The sequence below is a fragment of the Oncorhynchus keta genome, chromosome 15 (assembly GCF_023373465.1).
Source record: "Oncorhynchus keta strain PuntledgeMale-10-30-2019 chromosome 15, Oket_V2, whole genome shotgun sequence".
NCBI lineage: Eukaryota > Metazoa > Chordata > Actinopteri > Salmoniformes > Salmonidae > Oncorhynchus > Oncorhynchus keta.
Genome location: NC_068435.1, coordinates 17304851 through 17331937, shown reverse-complemented (window position 1 = coordinate 17331937; position 27087 = coordinate 17304851). Strand labels below are relative to the sequence as shown.

The following is a 27087-nucleotide window of genomic DNA, read 5'->3' as shown; positions in this document are numbered from 1 at the left end:
GTATATAGCATATTGGCATATTTAATTGACTTTTGCTGTGCCCCCCAAAAATTTGCAGACACATTATCCTAAATTGGCATGCCTCTAATGTACTAGATTTTATTTGTAAATAGATGTCATTATTTGTAAATTAAGCAAATAAGGTTGTCATTTGGGAGAATCCCACAAGACACATACGTCATTTCAACATGTAGTTTTGATTTAGATTTGGTTGAGTTGTCATCTAAACTGAATTGTGAAGAAAAGGAAAAATCACCATGTCATTGGATTTAGGTAAAAAGGTGGGTAAAGAAATACGAAATTCCCTTATGGTGAGGGCTTGTTGCAAATCCAATCAGTTTTTCACATTGATTCAGCATCATGACATTGCTTTTTTTTTTTAATGGCATGGAACAAATGTTGATTCAACCTGTTTTTGCCCAGTGGGATTCCTGATTTCGCCACCCCCTCCGCTGGGCCCCTCCGTGTGTGGTAGCCCAGTCAGGCAACAGTAAGAAGAGAACTCAGTCAAGGCGGGGACGACGTTCACAGAGAGATGCTGCCCTATGAACGCTAAACAAGAACATTCATCTTGGAGAGAAAAAACGTACAATAATAATAACGTCCATACAGTTATGGATAACAATGACTCTTATCTACATCTAAGTAAGTATGTTTTTCCGTTTCTCTATCAAGTCTTGAGACGCGGGCGGTATATCCCGCATAGGCTGCTCTTGCAGTTCTCTGTGTTTTGTTTGTTTAGTTTCCGAATTCCCTCTGCACAGCCGAATTTATACGGACGGCAATAAATCCCGCGTGGCAATGTTATCTATGTAGTTAACACTTGTCCGGCGCCTAATGTGTATTGATTGACAAGGAGGCAGTGCCAATGCTCAAGTCAGCTGATAGTGATTCTGCTCCTCAGTCAGGGTCAGGGGTTGGCACTTTAATTGCGCTTTTGTAATTTATGTCCTTTCTTACGCGCCTCTTGTTAAACTGTTCGCTGCCTTGTTCTTATTTATGGGTCTGGCTTGGCACAGAAGCGCTTATCCATTCGAAAGCCATACATTCACCCACCTCACGGCTGTTCTCGAGGAAAGTTCGTCAAGAAGACCACATTGAGAGGGTAGGCCGATACGATTTTTTTTTCACTGCAAGCTCTACTTCTTTTTAGCAGGTTATTCTTAATTGGTTGAAATTGTTCCGTAATTTAATCATCATATATTTTTTTCAATCAAAGAACGACAATGAGGCCACACCACAACAAACCACGAATAAAGCAGTCCTGTGGACACAAAGACATCTTCTGTCTTTGTATTAGAAATGCACATGATTTTCTATTCTATTGCATTTCCACACAGCCTAGGCGACTGTATCATTTCCCTGTTCATATTTAGATTTTAGTGTAAAAGTATTGATCATTACAATCTATAACACCAACTATTGTCAATAATTAATTCATTTAAAAAAAACAGACAAAGTGTGACAGCAATTATGTCACTGAATCAGTTTAGTGGATTATTACCAGAACAAGCATGAATCCATGCATGCAGTAAATTATACTGCTTACAGAGAGGATTCTGAAGGACTCAAATCCATGACTTGTTGGCTACAAATCCATAGCATGTTATGTTTGTGTAATGACATGCTCATATTGCTACAGAGGACATTATCCCACACTGGACCAGGAATCTGAGACATCTTGATCTATTTTTACTTCTCTCTCTCTTTCTCTCTCTTTTTCTCTTTCACTCTATTGTTCTCGTCAACTCTCTTCTCTCTCTCTCACACACTCTTTCTCTCTCTAGGGTTTAGTTATGTGAACAAATGAGTGTGGGACAGGTTCATCTGTATGGGTTCGTCTCCTCTGCAGCGGTGGACTTTGTTTTATTTCAACATTGGCATGGTCTGACTTCTGCTATGATCCCACTGGGCACAAACTGGTTGGATCAATGTTGCTTCTACGTCAGAAAAAAACAACCCATATGTGATGACATTGAATCAAAGTGGAAAACTGATTTGATTTGCAAAAAGTCATCAAAGTAAAGGAATTTTGAGAATTTAGTCATTCTTTTCACCCAACTTTGAACCTAAATCCCAAGACATGGTTCCAATTATTGTTGATTTCACATTGAATTCACATTAGTTCACAATTCAATTAAATATAATTCACTAGTAACACATACTGTAATGCACCAATGCAATGGCAGGACACGTTAGTGGAGTAGGAACCAGCCATATGGCGCTACGGTCACGGCTGTGAGTGCCATGATCTCTTCCTGCAGCAAGCAGTCAAAGAGAGTGACAAGTCATGTGGCCAAGTCATTCTGGTTTTCACTGCCAATGGTGATTAGGAATGCTGACATGGGATCAGTCCTGTTGACTATGGTCAGTGCTATTCGGAATCCCTAGGACGTCCCTACTCTAAATCCTAACCCTAAATCCTACCTTTGCCTAACCCTAACCGTAACCATTTTAAATGTCAACTTCAATTGGGTAGGGATGCCCCAAGGATCCCAGATAGCACGGACCCTTGACAACACGAGCCTACTAACACTCGTCCACTGACTGAGCCTCTCACATATGCATATTTTTTCAACTGCACTGTTGGTTAGGGGCTTGTAAGTAAGCACTTCACTTCACAACACCTGTTGTATTCGGCGCATGTGACTAATAAAATTGGATTTGATGCGAGAGAATGGTTTGAGGCTATACGATTACTGACAAACTGCCTTCATTAGCACCATTCATGCATTTCAAAGGTTTGATGGTGTATTTAAACTACTGTACATGTTATCTCATGCCAGGCTATGTGAGGATAACTTTACTATATTTAAGCAATAAGGCCTGAGGAGGTCTCTTATTGCTATTAGAAACTGGTTACCAAAGTAATTAGAGCAATACAAATAAATGTTTTGTCATACCCGTGGTATACGGTCTGATATACCACAGAAGTCAGCCAATCAGAATTCAGGGTTCGAACCACCAAGTTTATAATTAAGCAATAAGTCACGAGGAGGTGTGGTATATGGCCAATATACCATGGCTAAGGACTGTTCTTATGCACGACGCAAAGCAGTGTCTGGATACAGCCCTTAGCCGTGGTATATTGGCCATATACCACAAACCCCCAATGTGCCTTATTGCTATTATAAACTGGTTACCAATGTAATTAGAGCAGTAAAAATTTGTCATACACGTGGTATACGGTCTGATATACCACGGCTGTCAGCCAATCAGCATTTAGGGCTCGAACCACCGAGTTTATAATATACTGTCGGCCAAAATAGGACAATTCTGTCGGTGTTGGAACAGCAGGACTAGAAGACAATGACCCATTTCAGTGGAGGCTTTTTGGAAATGAAAAGCGAGAGTTAATCTGGTATTTTTTATATATGGTACCATGCTGTGTTTTAGTTTGTCTGTAGACAGGGTAAGTCAACACGAGCAGCATCCTGGGTCTACAGCCTCTCCACTGGTGTCAGCCAAAGATCAATGAACTTCAGTACACTATTTGGCCTACTTTCAGTTCAGGCTCCATACTGTAGTTTGACATACTTGTTTTCCTCTGTCTGCAAGCCATCAGGTAAATCAGCAACTCTAAACCTGCTAATAAACCTGCTAATAAACCTGCTAATAAACATGTCTCTTCATGTCTTATTATACCATTGACATAATTCTCAGTGCTGAACATATTTGTTCATGAAAAGGTTGTTACATAAATGTCTGTTTAAAAATAACAGAAAAATGCTGTTGTAATAAGACGACATTTAGACACAGGTTTGGGAACAGATGTTGCTGTATTATATTCATCAACAGTAGAACAAGAAGAGGATGTCAAAAAATACTCTGATTCCTCAAATACCCCAAAAGGTCCCCCTAGTTATACTTTGTTAATTATTCATTAACACTAGCATGCTTCGTTCCTACGCGCTCCCTCTTAATTGCCCCCATACTGTATAGAACTGGGATGGCAGTCTGATTGAACTACCAGTGTTCTCTGTAGTACTCATTATAATCAGTGTTGAGACTTCCTGCTATCACTGAATAAATCACCATCAGTTCATATTGAGCTTCACACCACAGACAGCCAGACCGTCAGGCAGACGGAAAAGCTGATGGACAGGCAGACAGACAGACAAGCATTCAGGCAGACAGACAGACATGTAGATGGATCGATAGACTGACTGATATGAAAGACAGATAGACTAAGTCAATGTTGTCTGTCTGGGGTGAAGCCACATAAACTAATGTTGATTTATTCAGTGCTATAGCATGTAGTGTCTGGAGCAAAAGCAGTGCTCCAAAGGATGAGTATCCACTTCTGAGTCTTCTCCTGGGAACTACGGCCTACTGAGAGATAAGCTGCATCTCACTCTCTCTTTTTCTCTCTCTTTTTCTCACTCTTTTTCTCACCTTTTCTCTCTTTTTCTCTCTTTCTCTCTTTCTCACCTTTTCTCTCTTTTTCTCTCTCTTTTTCTCTCTCTTTTTCTCTTTTTCTCACCTTTTCTCTCTTTTTCTATCTCTCTCACTCTGTCTCTGTCTTTCTCTCTGTCTTTCTCTCTCTCTCTCTCTCTCTCTCTCTCTCTCTCTCTTTCTCTCTTTTTCTATCTATCTTTTTCTCTCTTTCTCTCTCTCTCCCTTTCTCTTTCTCTGTCTCTCTCTCTCTCTCTTTCTCTCTCTCTCTCTCTCTCTCTCTCTCTCTCTCTCTCTCTCTCTCTCTCTCTCTCTCTCTCTCTCTCGCCACACAGTGGGATCCGATGACCCAACATGGGCCTCATGTTTCATTAACAATTATTTGATGATGTCCCTTAATAGGTAGTACAAGGCCTGTGTTGTGTTGGGTCCTGGGCACTGAGAGGCCCTCTATGTGCTCCTGTGTTTGTAAAGGGGTTAGGAGATAAAGAGAGGGAAGAGAGTGAGGAGATCAAGTGGCACCTTTGGTCTCTCTCTCTCTCTCTCTCTCTCTCTCTCTCTCTCTCTCTCTCTCCCTCCCTCGATCTTACTTGGTATTCAACAAGACACCTGTTTCTTAACAGCTATTAGTATGTAGCTTGGTACTCGTCAAATGCGTGAGTGTGGGTGTGTGTGTGAGCATTCTGTAGTTGTGTGTGTTGTGTACGTGTCTGTGTATTTGTCTGTCTATCTGTCTCTCTGTTCGTCTAATTGGATTACTTAGGACCTTCTATGTACTTGTAGCTTCAGTCCGTCCACAGTCGTCTCCTCTCAACTCCTTTAATGTGATGTACATCGTGGAGTTGAGAGTAACTCAGCTTTGTCCAGACCTGATCCAACATATAGGATTAATCTCAGGTCCCTGTCTGCCTTCTCATCATAACCTTATTGCTGCCATGCTCTCCGCTTTCAACCGCGCTTGTTGCCGTGGGCTACTCTTTTGTACCCGACTCATTGTGCTTTGATGCTATAACCAATATCCCCTATACACCGCTCTGTTCTTCATTCTGTCATTTTATTGTCATTTGTTTTGATTGTCTGTCTCTCTTTGTATGGAGGAAACTCAGAAATATCAGAGACAGAAATGGTGTCAACATACAGGGCTGGCAGGCCCGGCCATTAGATAACATTTAGTCAGGGCCAGGCACGGTGCTCTGATGTGTATCCCGGCAGGCTTGTGATTGTGAATCAGCTCCCTTATCTAATTGGTAATTTTTCTGCCCCAGTTGTAGTGGGCCCAGTCTGGGTAGCCAACGCTACTGCTTCAGTAGAATAGAAGAGCAGTGCTGCTCCACAGATAGAGGGGCTCGTGGTTGGCTTTACTCTTTATGGAAACTTCAGAACTTTGTAGTCTCTTGTAGGATTATAGGGGAATTGAATAGAATAGCCTATAGAGCATCTACATAAATAGTGATTATATTTCTATGCTATACAGTAACTGCTTGTACATAACATCTCAATGTTGAGATGTTTATCAGCTTTTTGGGAATTATTTTTTGTTATGTGAGCTCAATTGTGGTCAGAGATAGTGGCCAGTTTCTTAGAGACGGAGATCAGTGAAGGCACAGTATTGAAAAGCTTCTAGCCTTGGAGAAGGTCCAGTTGTTTTCTGTACAGCAGCACCATGTCCTGCGTTCCTCCCCTGCCCAAAAGCTCTACAGAGCTGCTTCAATATACCATCTCCTCCAGGGGGATAATCCCCTTTAATCCCCCCCACATGCAAACACACACACACACACACACACACACACACACACACACACACACACACACACACACACACACACACACACACACACACACACACACGCACACTCCCTCTCCAAACTCCACAGACGGTGAGCCCCTCCCCTGTTACCCCCTGGCCACATGGCATATGACTGCTCCCCCCCACCCCCCACCTCTGTTAATCAGGACATGAAATAGACACCAGGATGGAAATGTTAACCTCCGAGAGAGTGAGAGAGAGAGCGAGATCAGGGTTTCTATATACAGTGGGAACCCACTCAGAATGTGGTTGACTTTATTCATTGTATATGATGTTACACAATGCTTAGAAAACAGACTCATGAAGATGCATGCATGGAATGATGGTGAACATGTATGAAATGGTTGATTTGAACGCCTGTTACCACATGCATTTGTAATGGTCTTGTGTCACTGTCACGTGTCCAAGGCTATTTGTGTGAATACATAAACAGTTGTATGTAGCATGTGTTGTCTTTTATCCTGATGTTATAAGTGTTGCTGAAAAGCCAAAACAGTTGTAAAAATCACAAATTTAGATAGATGTAACAGGGTTGACATGTCTAAATGTAACAGGGTTGAATTATTAATAAGTCAAACCACAATGTAGTGTAAGTAATATGATAACAGTCAAATGGTGCAGTTTGGTGTGTAGCTATAGGAGAGAGGTACTCTGTCTTGGTTACAGTACATTATGTATGTAGTGTACAAAACATTAGGAACACCTGCTCTTTCCATGACAGACTGACCAGGTGAATCCAGGTGAAAGCTATGATCCCTTATTGATGTCACTTGTTAAATCCACTTCAATCAGTGTAGATGAAGGGGAGGAGACAGGTTCAAGAATGATTTTTAAGCCTTGAGACAATTGAGACATGGATTGTTTATGTGTGCCATTCAGAGGGTGAATGGGCAAGACAAAGCATGTAAGTTCCTTTGAACGGGGTATGGTAGGGACATCGTTTCCCGTCCCTATCAAGAATGTTCCACCACCCAAAGAACATCCAGCCAACTCAATATTTGGAAGGTGTTCCTAATGTTTGGTATACTCAGTGTATAAAATGGTGTGTATAGACAGTATGGACAGTATATGAATATAAAAGGTGTGTACAACAGTAGTTATATAGGATGAGCCATGACTATAATACAGTATGTACATATAAAGTGGGTAAAACAGTATGTAAACATTATTAAAGTGACCAGTGTTCAATGACTCTATGTACCTAGTGCGGCAGTCTCTAAAGTGCAGAGTTGAGTACCGAGTGGTAGCCGGCTAGTAACAGTGATTGAGGTTCAGGGCAGGGTACTGGGTGGAGGCTGGCTAGTGATGACTGTTTAACAGTCTGATGGCCTGGAGATAGAAGCTGTTTATCAGACTCTCAGTCCCAGCTTTGATGCACCTGTACTCTCCGCCTTCTGGATGACAGTGGGGTGAACAGGCAGTGGCTCAGGTGTTGTTCCTTGATGACCTTTTTGGCCTTCCTGTGACATTGGGTGCTGTAGTAGTCCTGAAGGGACTGCAGGCTGTCTCGTCATTGTTGGTAATCAGGTCTACTAACACTGCTATGTCATTAGCAGGCTTGATGATTGAGTTGGAGACGTGCGTGGCAACACAGTCATGGATGAACAGGGAGTGTAGGAGGGGGCTGAGCACACGCCCTTGTGGGGCCCCCGTGTTGAGGATGAGCGTGGCAGAGGTGTTGTTACCTACCTTCACCACCTGGGGTCAGCCCCTCAGGAAGTCTAGAACTCAGTTGCACAGGGCGGGGTTTAAACCCAGGGCCCTGAGCTTAGTGATGAGGTTGGAGGGCACTATGGTGTTAAAGGCTGAGCTGTAGTCGATGACCAGCATGCTTACACAGGTATTTATCTTGTCCAGGTGGGATAGGGCAGTGGATCTGTTGGGACTGAATACAACCTGTAGTGGGTCTAGGGTGTCAGGTGATATGGTCCTTAACTAGCCTCTCATAGCACTTCATGATGACAGAAGTGAGTGCTATGGAGGGATATTAATTAAGTTCAGTTACCTTCGCTTTCTTGGGTACAGGAACAATGGTGAACATCTTGAAGCCAGTGGGGACATCAGACTGGGACAGTGAGAGATTGAATATGTCCCCAAACACTCCAGCCAGCTGGTCAGCGCATGCTCCGAGGACGCAGCTTGGGATGCCGTCTGGGCCCGGTAGCCTTGCGAGGGTTAACACTCTTAAATACCTTAAGAGTGGCCATGGAGAACTAGAGCACAGAGTCATCGTGAGCGAAGGGGGCCCACGGTGATGGCTCAATGTTGTTTTCCTCAAAGTGGGCGAAGATGGGGTTTAGCTTGTCCGGGAGCGAAGCGTTGGTGTCCGCGATGTGGCTGGCTTTCCCTTTATAATGAGTCCCTGACACATATGTCTTGTGTCTGAGCCGTTGAATTGCTACTCCACTTTGTCCCTGTTCTGGCGTTTTGCCTCTTTGATTGCCTTACGGAGGTCATAGCTGGATGTGGTTAAATGTGGTGTTTGCGCTTTCCAGTTTTGTCTGAATACTACCATCTATCCACGGTTTCTGGGATGGATAAATTGTAATCATCTCGGTAGGAACAACATCCTGTATGCACTTCCTGATGAACCCAGTCACTGAGTCAGTGTATACGTCGACCCGGAAAATTTCCCAGTCCGCATGATCAAAACAATCCTGAAGCATAGATTCTGATTGGTCAGACCAACGTTGAACAATCATCTTGGAAATAGATGTCCTCTGCCATAGGAATTGATACAGTGTGATTTCCTGATACGTGAACAAGGCAAAAGTGCATATCTGGTTTAGCGCATGAATCCATTCACCAGTGGTCCCAAGCCATTACGAATACAGTATATCAGCAGTTGACTCCATATTCCCATTGTAACTGTTAGCAAAGTTACTGTATCCTCCCATGTAATACTGAATTGTTTTATCAATGAATGTGAAGCTTTGAGTTGAACTGAATGGACTCTCTATTTCACTTCACTCTCCTCTCATACTTAAGCCATACAAGTTAATGATGTCTGCTCGGCGCATCTTCTGTCATTTCAACAGGAAAAAGGGACAAGTCTACAAGAGAAGGGGCATCTTTAATTAAAAAGTCATCCAATCCCCCACTGGGTATTTGAGAGAGCCCATCTGACAGACAGGATAGGATTTTCTCCTTTTCTAGGCCAAATCCCTTTAGACACATGGAACAGGGACAGAGACTGCACGTGTGAATGAATGTGTATGTTTGTCATGTAACCGAGCAACTGGGAAATGTGTTCTACAGAGCCTCAGCATGCTGCCGTGTAGACCAAGCCCCCACTCAACCGCTTCCAGCCCACTACCTCTAATATACATCCCATCGCACACACACACACACACACACACACACACACACACACACACACACACACACACACACACACACACACACACACACACACACACACACACACACACACACACACACACACACACACACACACACACACACAGTAAATAACCAGGTTGGAGATGCTTACAGAGGCTAAGAGGATTATACGGTCCCTGATTGATCAGACATCATCTCCATTTAGACAGGAATGAGTGGGCTCTGTCTCCACACACCAGGCCTGGGCTTTTCTATGATCAGTTTTGGCTCTCAGATCATAATGAATACGACAGGGGAGACCAGACCAGGCCAAAAGGCTACAGGCCTGCTTTTTACATGATTAAGAAAAGGCGCTCACTGATCATATTTTTTTATTATGATGATGGTATCTCTATAAAAGTCAGTGAAAAAAAATCATTTGAAAACACTTCTAAACCACTTAACCCAGATGATGTTTGTTTGTATGGTGACATACTAATTTACATTCATATGTGTACGTGTGTGTTGCTCAAATATGCCTATTAATGTGTGTGTGTGTGTGTGTGTGTGTGTACGTGTTTGTACGTGTATGAGGCTCTTTGCTGTTGGAATTTGACATTTAGCAGGCATTAATATCACAGGAGGAGCTGTGCCAAGAGACAGAGAGAGAGAGAGAGAGAGAGAGAGAGAGTGTGTGTGTGTGTGTGTGTGTGTGTGTGTGTGTGTGTGTGTGTGTGTGTGTGTGTGTGTGTGTGTGTGTGTGTGTGTGTGTGTGTGTGTGTGTGTGTGTGTGTGTGTGCCACTCTACAGCTGCTTGTAACACACACACACATGATCGGGGGCTGCCAGCCCGCCGCCTGCGTTGGAAGGGTCAAGCCCCCTGCAGATCCTCCGAGGTGTCGCCTGCAGACATGAGAATCATAGCAGGTGTCGGAGATTCCGGAGGAAAAGAGGAAAGCGACTTAATAGACATTAGCCAATCAGAGTTAGATATGTACGTAAACTACCAGCCCCTGATGCTCCTTCCTGACTTTGACAGTGAGTAACATAGATATTGTGGGAACAATATGGCCAATTCGACCATACATATAGTCCAGAGTAATATACTTTGACTTGGTAGGCACTGACTGTATGCTGGGTACAATAGCTAATACATGAATTAACGGAAGTATGTGGGCATGTATTTGTTGGCATAGAACGATTGACATGATATATCACTCACTGTGATCTTTGCTGAACATGAAGTGCTGGGTTCTGTCTTCAACAAAAATGGCAAGCTGTGTGTTGGTGTCTTTGGACCTTTGTGACACAATAGTAGACAGTTGGTGAAAGTGTGTCTGTGATCACACAAAGACACGCACACATTTATTTTCTAGATTCTGTTCAACCTGTCTAAATATACATTGGGGTTTCCTGCGTCTGGTTTTGCAGAGAAACTGCTAAAGGTACAGCTGTTACTACACAATATGAGGAAGTGCCTTTGTCCTCCTTTTAGCTTGTTTTAGACTTGCTACTTTTATAGATAGAACCTTTTTATACTTGTGTGAGCGTTATGTTTATTGTAATGCGTGGATTATGGTGTGAAGCATGTGTGGCTATGATTGTGTGTGTGTGTGTGTGTGTGTGTGTGTGTGTGTGTGTGTGTGTGTGTGTGTGTGTGTGTGTGTGTGTGTGTGTGTGTGTGTGTGTGTGTGTGTGTGTGTGTGTGTGTGTGTGTGTGTGTGTGTGTGTGTGTGTGTGTGTGTGTGTGAGAGAGAGACTTTCTGTGTGCATGAAAATCAAGTAGTCTTTTAACACTGCCACACAAAACGTCCCAACCCCACTAACACATGCTAGTATCAGTGACCACTGTAGACTGGCGTCCGAGCGCTGCTGGTCTGGCTGACCTATCAGACTCTGTCCTGTGTAACATGAGAGAGATCACTGTACCCAGGACTGACTATGGCGACCCTGAAACCATGCCCCATGCAAATGCCACCCCCCATTAACCCTGTGACACACAGCTCTGCCCAACAGCCCAACCTTAAATTGTTGGGGCCTGAAATGTCAACCTGTCATTCTATATTCCAGCCGTGCTACAATCTGCATACATGTAAATAGATTTGATAGTTGATAAAGCCCTCTCTCGTTGAATTATGTTTCTGTTGGAATGGGGTTGTTGATATGATTTTTTTGATGACGCAGATTTATAATGGGAGTTTTAGTCTGTTTGTTTTGGAAGGGAAATAACCTTCTATCACCTTCAGTGGTTCGTTCGTTTTGATCTCATACAATCATGGCAATTTCATATCAACCCAAATTGCTATACAAACTAAAAAAAAACATTTTTGTGCAGCATTAAAGTCTCACTTTCCTTATGTAGGCTAATGTTTGTTGTTATTTTGGTCATAGAGAAAAGCTCTATGATGTCGCCCTATCATCCCTCTAGCGTCCCTGTCACATCCCCCTGACATTTCCTCATGTTGATGCATAATGTGAATATGACCTTATAAAGCTCCTATGAATGATCAGATCAGTGTAGCCTGTCTCTGCACTGACCTTTTGGGCTATTCTGGTGATATATGGAAGTCCCTTATGCAGGTTTTCCCCATGCACTGACCCCCAAGCGACCAGCTACATCAGGCTACATCAGGTCCATCACAGTGCATTACCAGCTGGATCAGTGATGAGGTTAAATGGAGTGATGGACATTTTGGACCCCTGGCTGTCTACTCAAGCACCTCGTTTTGCTGTGAAAAGGGGCTGATGTGGGTCTAGTTGTTATTCTCTGGTCTGATTGGTCATCACACCGTCTGTGAACCAGAACCAAGGTCTTTTGCTGTAGTCATGAACATTTTATTTTCATATGGAATAGACTAGAATAGGTTAGAGTTTTGGTTCTACACTGTAGATTTCTACCTGCAACATCTGAATGTTTCACTTTATTGATCCCTATGAAAACGGTTATCCTCTGAGGACAATATAGTTTATATAGATGACGGTCGAATTCATGAGGCACCAACTACATGACCTGGTCGAATAAGAAATGCTTGTTTTCAGTTGTAGCAAGCTTTTCTACGGTGTGCTCTAATGAATAAAACCCTGCTGTGTTCCATTCTGTTCTTTTATTGATTGCCGTGTCTCCTAACTCCTTCATTCTCATCTCTGATTGGCTGTTTTTTGCTCTGATTACAGGTTCTTCTGTGCAGGTCTCGCACCTGAGCTCCACCCCATCTCAGTCCCTCAGCACCATGGTGGGGCCCCCTCACCACCACCCCTATCACCACCACCATCATCATCATCACCACCCCTCCGTCATCAGTGCCTCTGTCAACCCCGGGCAGCCCCTCCCGTCTCCCATGAGCACCCTGGGCTCGCCATTCAACGGGCAGGGCAGCTCGCCGTACTCAGTCATCACCTCGTCATCTCTGGGCTCCCCAAGTGTCTCCATTCCCCCTACTCCCACCATGGGTTTCAGCACACTCTCCAGCCCACAGGTAAGGGTCAATGTATTCACACGCATAATAATTAGTTGCTTGTATTTGTCCTATTTTTGAATTGGAAATGTATTTTTTTCATATCCCAACTCCCCCTGAGACAGGGGCCATGACCAGGGCTCAGCCAATTATTGACAACGACCCTGGAGAAATTAGGGTTACGTTCCTTTCTCAAGGAAACATCAACAGATTTTTCTTCACTAGTCGGCTTGGGGAATAGAACCAGTGACCTTCCGGTTACTGGCCCAACACTCTTAACTTCTAGGCTCCCTGCCTCCTGGACAATTATTTATGCTCACGCCTATACACACACTTGTTAAACACGAACACACTAAAAACACGAGAGGCCTTACAGCAGGTGAGCCGACCCACCAAAGTAGCTTTGGAACTACTGCATTGGATACATTGTTGTCACTTATATGAGTCTCTCAATGCCCTAGCCTTACATGCCAAGCTTCAAAGCCATGCCAATTGAAGGAGACTACTCTACACCCAGCTGACTAGCCTGGCCTGTTGTATTTCTAACTGTTTCTCTGTCAGAGCTGATACTACAGAAGTCTCAGACTCCTTAGTGGTCATCTGCATCCTTCTAACACAGTGGTCACCAACCCTTTCTGAGTCAAGATCACATTCTGAGTCAAAATGCAGGTTGAGATCAACTGCTCAGAATCATTTTTACAGGACTTGAAAAACGTAAGCCTATGCAACGTTAACCTATTGAAAACAGTACTGTAGAAATGAGGTTTGTGCAGTAGGCTATAGGCCCAATACGTTATCACTGCATATTGGCTTTGCTTTAATTCACCTGCCAATGTATTGTTGTTCAGACCACTTTTTATATTATATTAAACCATTTGAGGTAGACAATATGATCACACCGGTAATAGATCAGTTGTTATATTACATGTGAGGCACAGCTGAGAGAGTATACATTTGCTTTTTATTTGTATGTTATTAGGCTGATGGTGCCTGCATTTGATTGTCTCAGAGGAGAGAGAACGCAGCATCCTGAGGGTCTACCTCCTAACGTTCCTCCGCTCTCCCTTTCCTCCACTGACCAAAAAAAGACACCGTCTTCCAGCTGATAGTTAAGCTCGAGTCGCACCGCATTATTTCTGCCTCATGCACAAATTCATGTTGTTACTTCAATGACCAGAGAAAGTGAAATATTCCTCGATATTAAAGAAGACCCAAGCTGCTGATAATAACAATGCAAGCCCGCCTATACACTTTCCTACTCATTCATTACAGCTGCAGTGTTGGTTGTAGCATGAGTGGAGGTAGGAAGAATGCACATTTTATGGCTTATAAAACTGTTGACTAAAAAGAGTAAAAACTTCAACATGAACTCAGTCATAAAAACAGCAGCTCTTTGCTGTATTCGTCTCTCTGGCCATGGTTTTAAAAGTTTTGAAATCTCACAGTATCGACTTTGTTTTAGCTTCTTTTACACCTGCTACGTTACTTCAAACAGATTTGCCCTCCAAGAAGGCAGAGTTTGTACCTCCAGACACATGAAATGGTTCTAAATTGCAACACTTCACCTACCTGGCATGTAGGGCAGCTGAATCAGGTGCACCTACCGCCAACAGCCTGAGACAAATAAATACAAATAGGAACGCAAGGCTTCATTGTTAGGAATGCCTTGGAGATTGGTGACCACTGTTCTAACAGAACCTAGAAGGCTAGCCTGACCCCACCCACAGTGGGGTCGCCAAAAATGTATCCGGTTTTCAAGGGAAATTTAAAAAGCCTGTGACACAACTTCTGCTTTTGGATGTTAACAAGGCAACACTCTATCTCAACATCTCCACATTTACTGGATTGGTTGACCAGTGCAGAGGAAAACCTCCCCTGACAGTTTTTTCTCTCTCGTCAGGACCAGAAAGAAACACAGCTCAGGCCTGCTACATTAGGTTAGCCTGACCCAGACTCATTCATGGCCACAGACTACAACTGAATCACTGCCCTAGAAATAGAACCTCATTCTATTCTGTTGCTCAATTCACTCGTCCCCACTCCATTAGTGAGACAGCGCTTCCACTTACTTCGAGTCCAAGTCTCAAATACATAACAAATGGGGGAAATAGAGGCTCACTCTTGTGAATTTAAAAGTTAACATTTTATTCAGTTAGTAAAAATAAAAAAAACATTGCCGTTCTGTCCTGCATTAAATAGAATCTAGAATGTCTCCTTTTCTGACCGTTTTTTTGCCCAGTCCCTGCCTTTACCACTGCCTGGGCCTCTGCCTGCCCTAGAGGGGATGAGCGAATTGTATTTGGCTGTCCCACTCGGAGCTAACTGAGCTAAGCTAATGAGGCGTGATGGCTAGTGAGTCGGAGGGAGATATCATTGACCCAGCCTGCTAAGCTAAAGCCTTGAAGGCTAGCTAGCTAGCAGAAAATAGTACACAAACGGAAGTCATCTAATGACAGCTGTGCCAACAGGCTTCTGTAAAGCAAATAGGGACACATATGCAATAGTCAGATTCAGATCCATTTATTGCCAATAGGATGTTAAAATTGGATTTCTTCTTACCGCTAATAGTGCAGCTCCCTTTTGGTCTCAAAGAAGTAGACACTTTCAATGAGCCAAGCAACAGAGAAATGTGTATAGAACAGTCGGTAGCATTAAGAGCACTGTGAATAATGTATAGGCTATATGAAGTATTCAACAAGGGCCCCATGGATGATATGTGTGGAGTGAGAGACATGGGATGTGGTATGTAGACTAACTATATAGGTCATCCGTGCATATGTTGCCTTTGTGTATGTGCGTGCGTGAGTGTGTGTGTGTCGACCCTGTCGCCTTTTAGTCTACAGTAGAGTACAGTACACAGCGGTAGGCCGACTAGGGGCCAGAAAGCTCTGTTACTACCCAAACACACTAGACCCAGGCTGGTTTCTTGACCTGCAATAGTCCCTTAACCTGTGTGTGTGCGTACACAGCAGTCTAGGTCCAAGAAGCTTCTAAACAGCTTCTACCCCCAAGCCATAAGACTTGTGAACATCTAATTAAATGGCTACCCAGACTATTTGCATTGCCCCCCGCCCTTTTACACCGCTGCTACTCTCTGTTGTTATCATCTATGCATAGTCACTTTAATAACTCTACCTACATGTACATATTACCTCAACTAACCGGTGCCCCCGCACATTGACTCTGTACCGGTACCCCTCTGAATATAGTCTCGCTATTGTTATTTTCCTGCTGCTCTTCATTTCTTTTAATTTTATTTCTTATTCTTATCCGTATTTTTTGAAACGGCATTGTTGGTTAGGGGCTCGTAAGTAAGCATTTCACTGTAAGGTCTATATACCTGTTGTATTCGGCGCATGTGACTAATACAATTTCATTTGATTTGAGCATGCCTGTATAGCACAGCTCATACATCCCTCACTGTCAGACTAATGCAGTTTTAGGAGGATGTTCTCATTCTTAATGATCAGACCTGGGTTCAAATAGTATTTGTTCTATTTCTAATACTTTAGCTGGGCTTGATTGAGCTTATCTGGCACAATGGAACCAATGGAATAGTCCTTAAAGTGTAAACCCCGCCCCTCTGGCACTCTAGACAGGCTCAATAAAACTCAAAGTATTTCAAAGAACACAAATACTTCATGGTCTGGTAATGATCGGCAGGCAGCCTAGCGGTGGGCCGGTAACCGAAAGGTTGCTAGTTTGCATCCGAGAGCCGACTAGGTGAAAAGGTGAAAAGGGCACTTAACCCTAATTGCTCCAGGATCGGCATCTATAATGGCTGATCCCTAGCCGTGACCCCACTCTCTGAGGGATATGCAAAAAACACATTTCCATTTCACACCAACACTTGTACATGTGTAAAACAGGACAAATATAAGTAACCCCTATTAGACCTTTAGATGGCTCAGAGTGGCTTATAAAGTTTCCTTAAAGAGCAACTGAGCACACCAATTGGCACGTGTGTTTTTCTGTTGCTCATTTGAAAAACAAGTTTTCAGTCTTGGACGTGTGTTTTCTGGCCGATACAGTTTGGTTAATGATGTTTGTCCCCCCCATGAGACACTATAGATACGGGAGCCTATTTCACTTCCTCAAAATCCCCAGAATTAATCTAAGATAACTCAAGAAATCTGTCATTTATTTTGACGTTTTTGCTGAGGATGTTTTAGTTGCACGATTTTATATCTAACCAAGGTGTTTGGTGCAGTAGTTCTCATGTAAAAGAAAATGCACAATGTGTTGTCTTATGTAAACAAAGTCGGAGCCTTACTGTCTATGCTATTGGATAGAGAGCCATCACCGCAGCTGGTCACCCCATGATAGTGGGCAAAGGGACATCGTCAAATCAAAACCCAACCTTCATTTACCCTTTGTAATGCAAAATCTTTCCAAACTCCGTTTTAGACCAGACTGACTTCATTACAAAAATTACCCTATTTAGACTTCATTGTCAATTTTGACACTATATTAATGGTTTATGACTCATATCGATACCACATAGGCCATTTTCAAAGGGATTAGTTGATTTTAAAGGCAGTCGCTCTTTAATGACCAACTACCTCCCTCTACTGCTCTCATGTGGAACTGCATGTAACAGGTTTCAATTGAGTGTTTTCAGTTGAGTTCGATTAGAATTCAAACTGGTATCAGCAGATATAATGTTGTGTCCTTCCTTAAGAACCTTGTGTCCATGTTGACTGTGGGTGTTTACTGAGAGTAAACATTCAAAGTGAACTGCTACTTCCTCACCTAGAGGGAACAGGTCACATGTCAAGGGAAAAAACACTTCCTGTAAGGTGGGAGGGGGAGGCAGAAAGGACAAGGGAGGAGTGAATACAAACACACGTTAGCACACCTGTGGGCTATTATGTTTGAATGATGCACATTGATTGACACGCGTGCATACACACAAATACACTGAGGAAGGCACTGACTGTGTAGCTAATGCATGGTTGAAATAGTACATAGCTCATCTGTAAATAGCCCATCCAATATACCTCATCCCCATACTGTATTTATTTATTCATCTTGCTCCTTTGCACCCCAGTATCTCTACTTGCACATTCATATTCTGCACATTCTACCATTCCTGTGTTTAAATGCTATATTGTAATTACTTTGCCACCATGGCCTATTTATTGCCTTAACTCTCTTATCCTACCTCATTTGCACTCACTGTATATAGACTTTTCTACTGTATTATTGATTGTATGTTTGTTTATTCCATGTGTAACTCTGTTTTGTTGTATGTGTTGAACTGCTTTGCTTTATCTTGGCCAGGTCACAGTTGCAATTGAGAACTTGTTCTCAACTAGCCTACCTGGTTAAATAAAGGTGAAATATATATATATATTTTTTTTTTAAATAGGGATGTTGTCATAGAAAAACTGACATAATATATCACTCACTGTGATCTTTGCTGAACCCGGAAGTGCTGAGTTCTGTCTTCAACAAAACTGGGAAGCTGCAAGTCGGTGACTTTTTACTTTTGACCTTTGTGATACAATGGGCAGTTGGCGAAAGTGAGACACCCACACACATTTCCCCATTACGCCCCTCTCTGCTGTCGATGTCCCCCTCTCTGTAGATGAACTCTCTGAACAATGTGAGCAGCAGTGAGGACATCAAGCCTCCTCCAGGCCTAGCTGGACTGGGTCACATGAATAGCTACGGCTGCATGAGCCCAGGGTCCATGTCCAAGCACATCTGTGCCATCTGTGGGGACCGATCCTCAGGTAAAACACAACAGGCCCTAGACTAGACCATACTATAATGTAGCTGGTTACCAGACAAGACCATACTATAATGTAGCGGGTTACCAGACTAGACCATACTATAATGTAGATAGTTACCTGACTAGATTATACTATACTGTAGATGGTTACCTGACTAGACCATACTATAATGTAGCTGGTTACCAGACAAGACCATACTATAATGTAGCTGGTTACCAGACTAGACCATACTATACTGTAGATAGTTACCTGACTAGATTATACTATACTGTAGATGGTTACCTGACTAGATCATACTGTACTGTAGATGGTTACCTGACTAGACCATACTATAATGTAGCTGGTTACCAGACTAGACCATACTATACTGTAGATAGTTACCTGACTAGATTATACTATACTGTAGATGGTTACCTGACTAGATCATACTATACTGTAGATGGTTACCTGACTAGATCATACTATACTGTAGATGGTTACCAGACTAGACCATACTGTACTGTAGATGGTTACCTGACTAGACCATACTATAATGTAGCTGGTTACCTGACTATAATATACTGTAGCTGGTTACCAGACCATACTATACTGTAGCTGGTTACCAGACCATACTATACTGTAGATGGTTACCAGACTAGACCATACTATAATGTAGCTGGTTACCAGACTAGACCATACTATACTGTAGATGGTTACCAGACTAGACCATACTATAATGTAGCTGTTTACCAGACTAGATCATACTATAATGTAGATGGTTACCAGACTAGACCATACTATAATGTAGCTGTTTACCAGACTAGACCATACTATACTGTAGCTGTTTACCAGACTAGATCATACTATACTGTAGATGGTTACCAGACTAGATCATACTATACTGTAGATGGTTACCTGACTAGATTATACTATACTGTAGATGGTTACCTGACTAGATCATACTGTACTGTAGATGGTTACCAGACTAGACCATACTATACTGTAGATGGTTACCAGACTAGATCATACTATACTGTAGATGGTTACCAGACTAGACCATACTATACTGTAGATGGTTACCTGACTAGACCATACTATACTGTAGATGGTTACCAGACTAGACCATACTATACTGTAGATGGTTACCAGACTAGATCATACTATACTGTAGATGGTTACCAGACTAGACCATACTATACTGTAGATGGTTACCAGACTAGACCATACTATACTGTAGATGGTTACCAGACTAGATCATACTATACTGTAGATGGTTACCAGACTAGACCATACTATACTGTAGCTGGTTACCAGACTAGACCATACTATACTGTAGCTGTTTACCAGACTAGACCATACTATACTGTAGCTGTTTACCAGACTAGACCATACTATACTGTAGCTGTTTACCAGACTAGACCATACTATACTGTAGCTATTTACCAGACTAGACCATAATATACTGTAGCTGTTTACCAGACTAGACCATACTATACTGTAGCTGTTTACCAGACTAGACCATACTATACTGTAGCTGTTTACCAGACTAGACCATACTATACTGTAGCTGTTTACCAGACTAGACCATACTATACTGTAGCTGGTTACCAGACTAGACCATACTATACTGTAGCTGGTTACCAGACTATAATATAATGTAGCTGTTTACCAGACTAGACCATACTATACTGTAGCTGTTTACCAGACTAGACCATACTATACTGTAGCTGTTTACCAGACTAGACCATACTATACTGTAGATGGTTACCAGACTAGACCATACTATACTGTAGATGGTTACCAGACTTGACTATAATATAATGTAGCTGTTTACCAGACCTGACCATACTATACTGTAGCTGGTTACCAGACTAGACCATACTTTACTGTAGCTGGTTACCAGACTTGACCATACTATACTGTAGATGGTTACCAGACTAGACCATACTATACTGTAGCTGTTTACCAGACTTGACCATACTATACTGTAGATGGTTACCAGACTAGACCATAATATACTGTAGCTGGTTACCAGACTTTACCATACTATACTGTAGCTGGTTACCAGACTAGACCATACTATACTGTAGCTGGTTACCAGACTAGACCATACTATACTGTAGCTGGTTACCAGACTATAATATAATGTAGCTGTTTACCAGACCATACTATACTGTAGATGGTTACCTGACTAGACCATACTATACTGTAGATGGTTACCAGACTAGACCATACTGTACTGTAGATGGTTACCAGACTAGACCATACTATACTGTAGATGGTTACCAGACTAGACCATACTGTACTGTAGATGGTTACCTGACTAGACCATACTATACTGTAGATGGTTACCAGACTAGACCATACTATACTGTAGATGGTTACCAGACTAGATCATACTATACTGTAGATGGTTACCTGACTAGACCATACTATACTGTAGATGGTTACCAGACTAGATCATACTATACTGTAGATGGTTACCAGACTAGACCATACTATACTGTAGATGGTTACCTGACTAGACCATACTGTACTGTAGATGGTTACCTGACTAGATCATACTATACTGTAGATGGTCACCAGACTAGACCATACTGTACTGTAGATGGTTACCAGACTAGATCATACTATACTGTAGATGGTTACCAGACTAGACCATACTATACTGTAGATGGTTACCTGACTAGACCATACTGTACTGTAGATGGTTACCAGACTAGACCATACTATACTGTAGATGGTTACCTGACTAGACCATACTGTACTGTAGATGGTTACCAGACTAGACCATACTATACTGTAGATGGTTACCAGACTAGACCATACCTAGACCATACTATACTGTAGATGGTTACCTGACTAGACCATACTATACTGTAGATGGTTACCAGACTAGACCGTACTATACTGTAGATGGTTACCAGACTAGACCATACTGTACTGTAGCTGGTTACCTGACTAGATCATACTGTACTGTAGATGGTTACCTGACTAGACCATACTGTACTGTAGATGGTTACCAGACTAGACCATACTATACTGTAGATGGTTACCAGACTAGACCATACCTAGACCATACTATACTGTAGCTGGTTACCTGACTAGATCATACTGTACTGTAGATGGTTACCTGACTAGACCATACTGTACTGTAGATGGTTACCAGACTAGACCATACCTAGACCATACTATACTGTAGATGGTTACCTGACTAGATCATACTATACTGTAGATGGTTACCTGACTAGACCATACTATACTGTAGATGGTTACCTGACTAGACCATACTATACTGTAGATGGTTACCTGACTAGATCATACTGTACTGTAGATGGTTACCTGACTAGATCATACTGTACTGTAGATGGTTACCTGACTAGACCATACTATACTGTAGATGGTTACCTGACTAGACCATACTATACTGTAGATGGTTACCAGACTAGACCATACTGTACTGTAGCTGGTTACCTGACTAGACCATACTGTACTGTAGCTGGTTACCAGACTAGACCATACTGTACTGTAGCTGGTTACCTGACTAGATCATACTATACTGTAGATGGTTACCTGACTAGATAGACCATACTATACTGTAGATGGTTACCTGACTAGACCATACTATACTGTAGCTGGTTACCTGACTAGATCATACTGTACTGTAGATGGTTACCTGACTAGACCATACTATACTGTAGATGGTTACCTGACTAGACCATACTATACTGTAGATGGTTACCTGACTAGACCATACTATACTGTAGATGGTTACCTGACTAGATCATACTGTACTGTAGATGGTTACCTGACTAGACCATACTATACTGTACTATAGTTTTTCCCCTTGACAAGTTACATGGGTTGGAAGATATTCCTTGCCTACTACTAGTATACCATACCACCTTCATCAACATAGCTACAGGAGAACTAAGCCAAAACATTTCCTTATGAAATGCTCCATCATATTATATCCCCTCACTTAACAGCATTAACAGAATGATAACATCCAGAGAGAACCACACAACAACAGTTCATTTACATTAAGAGGTGATCTGATCGATACATTATTGATCTTCTATATATTCCATGTTCTTCCAGGGAAACACTACGGCGTGTACAGCTGTGAAGGCTGCAAGGGCTTCTTCAAGAGAACCATCAGGAAGGACCTTAGCTACACGTGTCGAGACAGCAAGCAGTGCCTGATCGACAAGCGCCAGCGCAACCGCTGCCAGTACTGCCGCTATCAGAAGTGTCTGGCTATGGGCATGAAGAGAGAAGGTGTGTGTGTGTGTGTGTGTGTGTGTGTGTGTGTGTGTGTGTGTGTGTGTGTGTGTGTGTGTGTGTGTGTGTGTGTGTGTGTGTGTGTGTGTGTGTGTGTGTGTGTGTGTGTGTGTGTGTGTGTGTGTGTGTGTGTGTGACACTCCCATGTTTGTGTGTTCCTCTGCGCAGCGGTGCAGGAGGAGCGTCAGCGGGGCCGGGAGAAGAGTGATAATGAGGTGGAGTCTACCAGTAGTTTTAATGAGGATATGCCTGTTGAGAAGATACTGGACGCGGAGCTGGCTATCGAACCCAAGACTGAAGCCTGTATGGAGGCGAGCGCAGGCAACTCTGTAAGCAAACCTCCCTCTGTCCATCCTTCCGCCCATCTCTCTCTCTCTATGGACAGATTTCCACTACGTCAAATCATATTCGTTGTCCTGAATGCTTGAGGTCACTCTACACATGTCTTTTTGTTCCAAACTCACTGTCCTCTTTCATAGCTGATTATTGAATGGTCCATGTGTGTCTCTGTCTATCTGACAGAAGAACGACCCGGTCACCAACATCTGCCAGGCAGCAGACAAGCAGCTGTTCACCCTGGTGGAGTGGGCCAAGAGGATCCCCCACTTCTCTGAGCTGGCCCTGGACGACCAGGTCATCTTATTACGAGCAGGTAGACTCCAGCTACAGCACAGCAGATCACCATGCCTGTTCACACACCATAGACACCTATTGATTAATCTAGTGCATTGATGGAAATATTTTTCTATGAGTAGTGGTGGTAGAACAATACAGTATATTTTTGCACAGAGCTGTTTCCTTAGCACACCCTTACCCCTCTGGACATGTAGGTAGTTCTAGTCTCAACGACATAGTGACAATTCAAGTTAAACTCACCAGTTAACCACAGTGTGTTTTTCTCTCTCTCTGTTAGGTTGGAATGAGCTGCTCATTGCCTCGTTCTCCCACCGCTCTGTGACAGTGAAGGATGGTATCCTATTGGCCACGGGGCTCCACGTACACCGCAGCAGCGCCCACAGTGCCGGGGTGGGCTCCATCTTTGACAGGTCAGAGAAAAATACTTTAACAGTATAACCCCTTGACATGTGTAATATGGATACCATAGTAACGCATAGCCCTCGCCACAGGTGGCTGGTGGCTCCTTCATTGGGGAGGACGGGCTCATATTAATGGCTGGAACGGAATCACTGGAATGGTATCAAACACAGCAAACACGTTTCCATGTGTTTGATACCTTTCCATTCATTCCATTCCAGCCATTATTATAACCTGTCCTCCCCTCAGCAGTCTCCTGTGGCCTACACTATAGCTTTATCTTATGTAACATGGTTAGAAATATAGCCTTGGTATTTCTACAGTAGTAGAAATGTCTTTAATGATAGTTTGTTGAGCATCTATAGATGGAATTGCAAAATAAAGGGTTACCATGTTTTTTTCCCTTGACTTGTTTGTATTTTCTTGCTGTGTTGTGGTCTCCAGGGTGCTGACGGAGCTGGTGTCTAAGATGAAAGACATGCAGATGGACAAGACTGAGCTGGGCTGCCTCCGAGCCATTGTTCTCTTCAACCCAGGTAACTACCATCATCATACAAGAGGCGGCTCGTCCAGGGAGGAAGCGGAGGATGGTCTTCCTCATTCATTTTAGCATTAAAGATTGTTGTCCAATTAGCTTATATTCTTTTAATAATTTAAAGTTTTTAACTCACCGACCACCATATATTCGACTTTAGAAATCCATTAGAAATACACTTATAATATATTTCACATACTGTCAACTGTGTGCACAAGGGTAAGTTTCTGTCTATGAATGTTCTTTGCTTCCAGATGCCAAGGGCCTGTCTAATCCTACAGAGGTGGAAGCCCTGAGAGAGAAGGTGTACGCCTCACTGGAGTCCTACACTAAACACAGATATCCGGAGCAGCCTGGCAGGTCAGTCTCTCACAGTCACACTCTCCTTCAGTCTTATACATTTTCTGCTTCATTTGGGGCTGCATTCAATCCCTATTGTGGAAGTATCCCAGAAGACCCACGCTAAAATGTAAAGGACATTTCAGAATTAGCCTGACAAATTCAGCCTTTACCGTGAATGCAGTCTTTGCAAACGCGGGAACATTGCATTTCAATTTCAATCGAGCTATAACATGGATCTCCCACAACACAGATTTAATCCAATCCCTAGTCTCGGTAAATGACACACTCATACACACTAATGTCCAATCATTCAACAGTCTCATGTGTCTGACTCTTCCTACTGTATGACACTGCAGCTCTTTAAAATATCACACTTTACTCCATCCATATAGGCTCTAATTTTCCCATATTCCTTCTCCGCTAAGTCTGACTTAAAGACGATAAATCGTAATTCATCTTCATGGTTTGTGTATACCATTACACATTTAATCCACACACAGAGATGCGTACAAAGCTCTCCCTCGCCCTCCATTTGGAAAATCTGACCATAACTACATCCTCCTGATTCCTGCTTACAACCATAAATTAAAGCAGGAAGCACCAGTGACTCGGTCTATAAAAAAAGTGGTGAGATGAAGCAGATGCTAAACTACATGACTGTTTTGCTATCACAGACTGGAATGTGTTCCGGGATTCTTCCGATGGCATTGAGGAGTACACCATAGCAGTCACAGGCTTTATCAATAAGTGCATCGAGGATGTCGTTCCCACAGTGACTGTACGTACATACCCAAACCAGAAGCCATGGATTAAAGGCAACATTCGCACTGAGCTAAAGGGTAGAGCTGCCGCTTTCAAGGAGTGGGACTCTAACCCGGAAGCTTATAAGAAATCCCACTATGCCCTCAGACGAACGATCAAACAGGCAAAGCGTCAACACAGGACTAAGATCGAAAAGATTTGGCATGGGTCCTCAGATCCAGCTTTACAGCTGCACCATTGAGAGCATCCTGACGAGTTGAATCACTGCCTGGTATGGCAACTGCTCAGCCTCCGACCGCAAGGCACGACAGAGGGTAGTGCCAAGCTTCCTGCCATCCAGGACCTCTATACCAGGCGGTGTCAGAGGAAGACCATAAAAATTGTCAAAGACTCCAGCCATCATAGACTGTTCTCTCTGCTATCGCCTGGCAAGAGGTACCGGAGCGCCAAGTCTAGGTCCAAGAGGCTCCTAAACAGCTTCTACCCCCAAGCCATAAGACTCCTGAACAGCTAATCAAATGGCTACCCAGACTATTTGCATTGCCCCCCATTCTGCTGCTACTCTCTGTTATTATCTATGCATAGCCACTTTAATAACTCTACCTACATGTGCATAATTACCTCAATACCGGTGCCCCCGCACCTTGACACATTGACTCTGTACCAGTACCCCCTGTATACAGCCGAGCCTCTTGGCCCTAGATTTGGTGCTCCGGTACCTCTTGTTATTTACTGCGGCTCTCTTACTTTTTTTTAGAGAGATTTTCTTAAAACCTCATTGTTGGTTAAGGGCTTGTAAGTAAGCATTGCACTGTAAGGTGTTGTATTCGGCGCATGTGACAAATAAAATGTTATTTGTTAAGGCTTTAAAATTACACCCCAGACAAGAGTAATCAATCCTCCCTCCTCCCTCTTATCTACTTTCTCCTGGTTAGATTTGCCAAGCTGTTGCTGCGTCTGCCTGCACTACGCTCCATCGGCCTCAAGTGTCTGGAGCACCTCTTCTTCTTCAAGCTGATAGGAGATACGCCCATAGATACTTTCCTCATGGAAATGCTCGAAGCGCCGCACCAGATCACATGACACAAGTCTTACCCATTGTAAATACCCCCTAAACCCAATTCCCAGATCCCGTACCCCGGAGTACAACTGCTATGAAGTCAAACATGAGAGTTCTTCACTTGCATATTTTGTACCGAGCACAATTAATAATGTGAAAATAAAAAGTTTCTATTGGTATTTTAAGAAATGCAACACTGTCAAAGGTGAATTTTAAAGAGGATTTGTTTTTGTAAAAAGAAGAGTATTAATGATCAGATCTAGCAACAAATGAATGCAACATGAAGTCTTATTTTATTCAATGATGAACGGTATGAAATACAATGTCACCAGAATAGAATATCTGTGCAAATAAAAAGACAACTTTTAACATAA

At 42.8% G+C, this 27087-nt stretch overlaps 1 protein-coding gene across 4 annotated transcripts; it reads left to right on the top strand.

The window, feature by feature from the left end:
- The first annotated feature begins 477 nt into the window (after window positions 1–477).
- LOC118395192 (retinoic acid receptor RXR-gamma-A-like) lies at window positions 478–27087 on the top strand. Of its 4 annotated transcripts, none has more exons than XM_052463524.1 (10): window positions 478–645; window positions 12698–12999; window positions 18569–18716; window positions 22797–22976; window positions 23148–23308; window positions 23502–23631; window positions 23893–24025; window positions 24459–24550; window positions 24804–24909; window positions 26589–27087. In XM_052463524.1, exons 1-10 carry the CDS (start codon window positions 546–548, stop codon window positions 26734–26736), a joined length of 1500 nt encoding a protein of 499 aa, XP_052319484.1. In that variant the 5' UTR covers window positions 478–545; the 3' UTR covers window positions 26737–27087. The 4 variants fall into 4 exon arrangements, with proteins under 4 accessions (XP_052319484.1, XP_052319485.1, XP_052319483.1 ...); XM_052463525.1 differs by lacking the exon at window positions 478–645 and adding an exon at window positions 893–1105; XM_052463523.1 differs by lacking the exon at window positions 478–645 and adding an exon at window positions 10296–10561 and having other exon boundaries at window positions 24807–24909.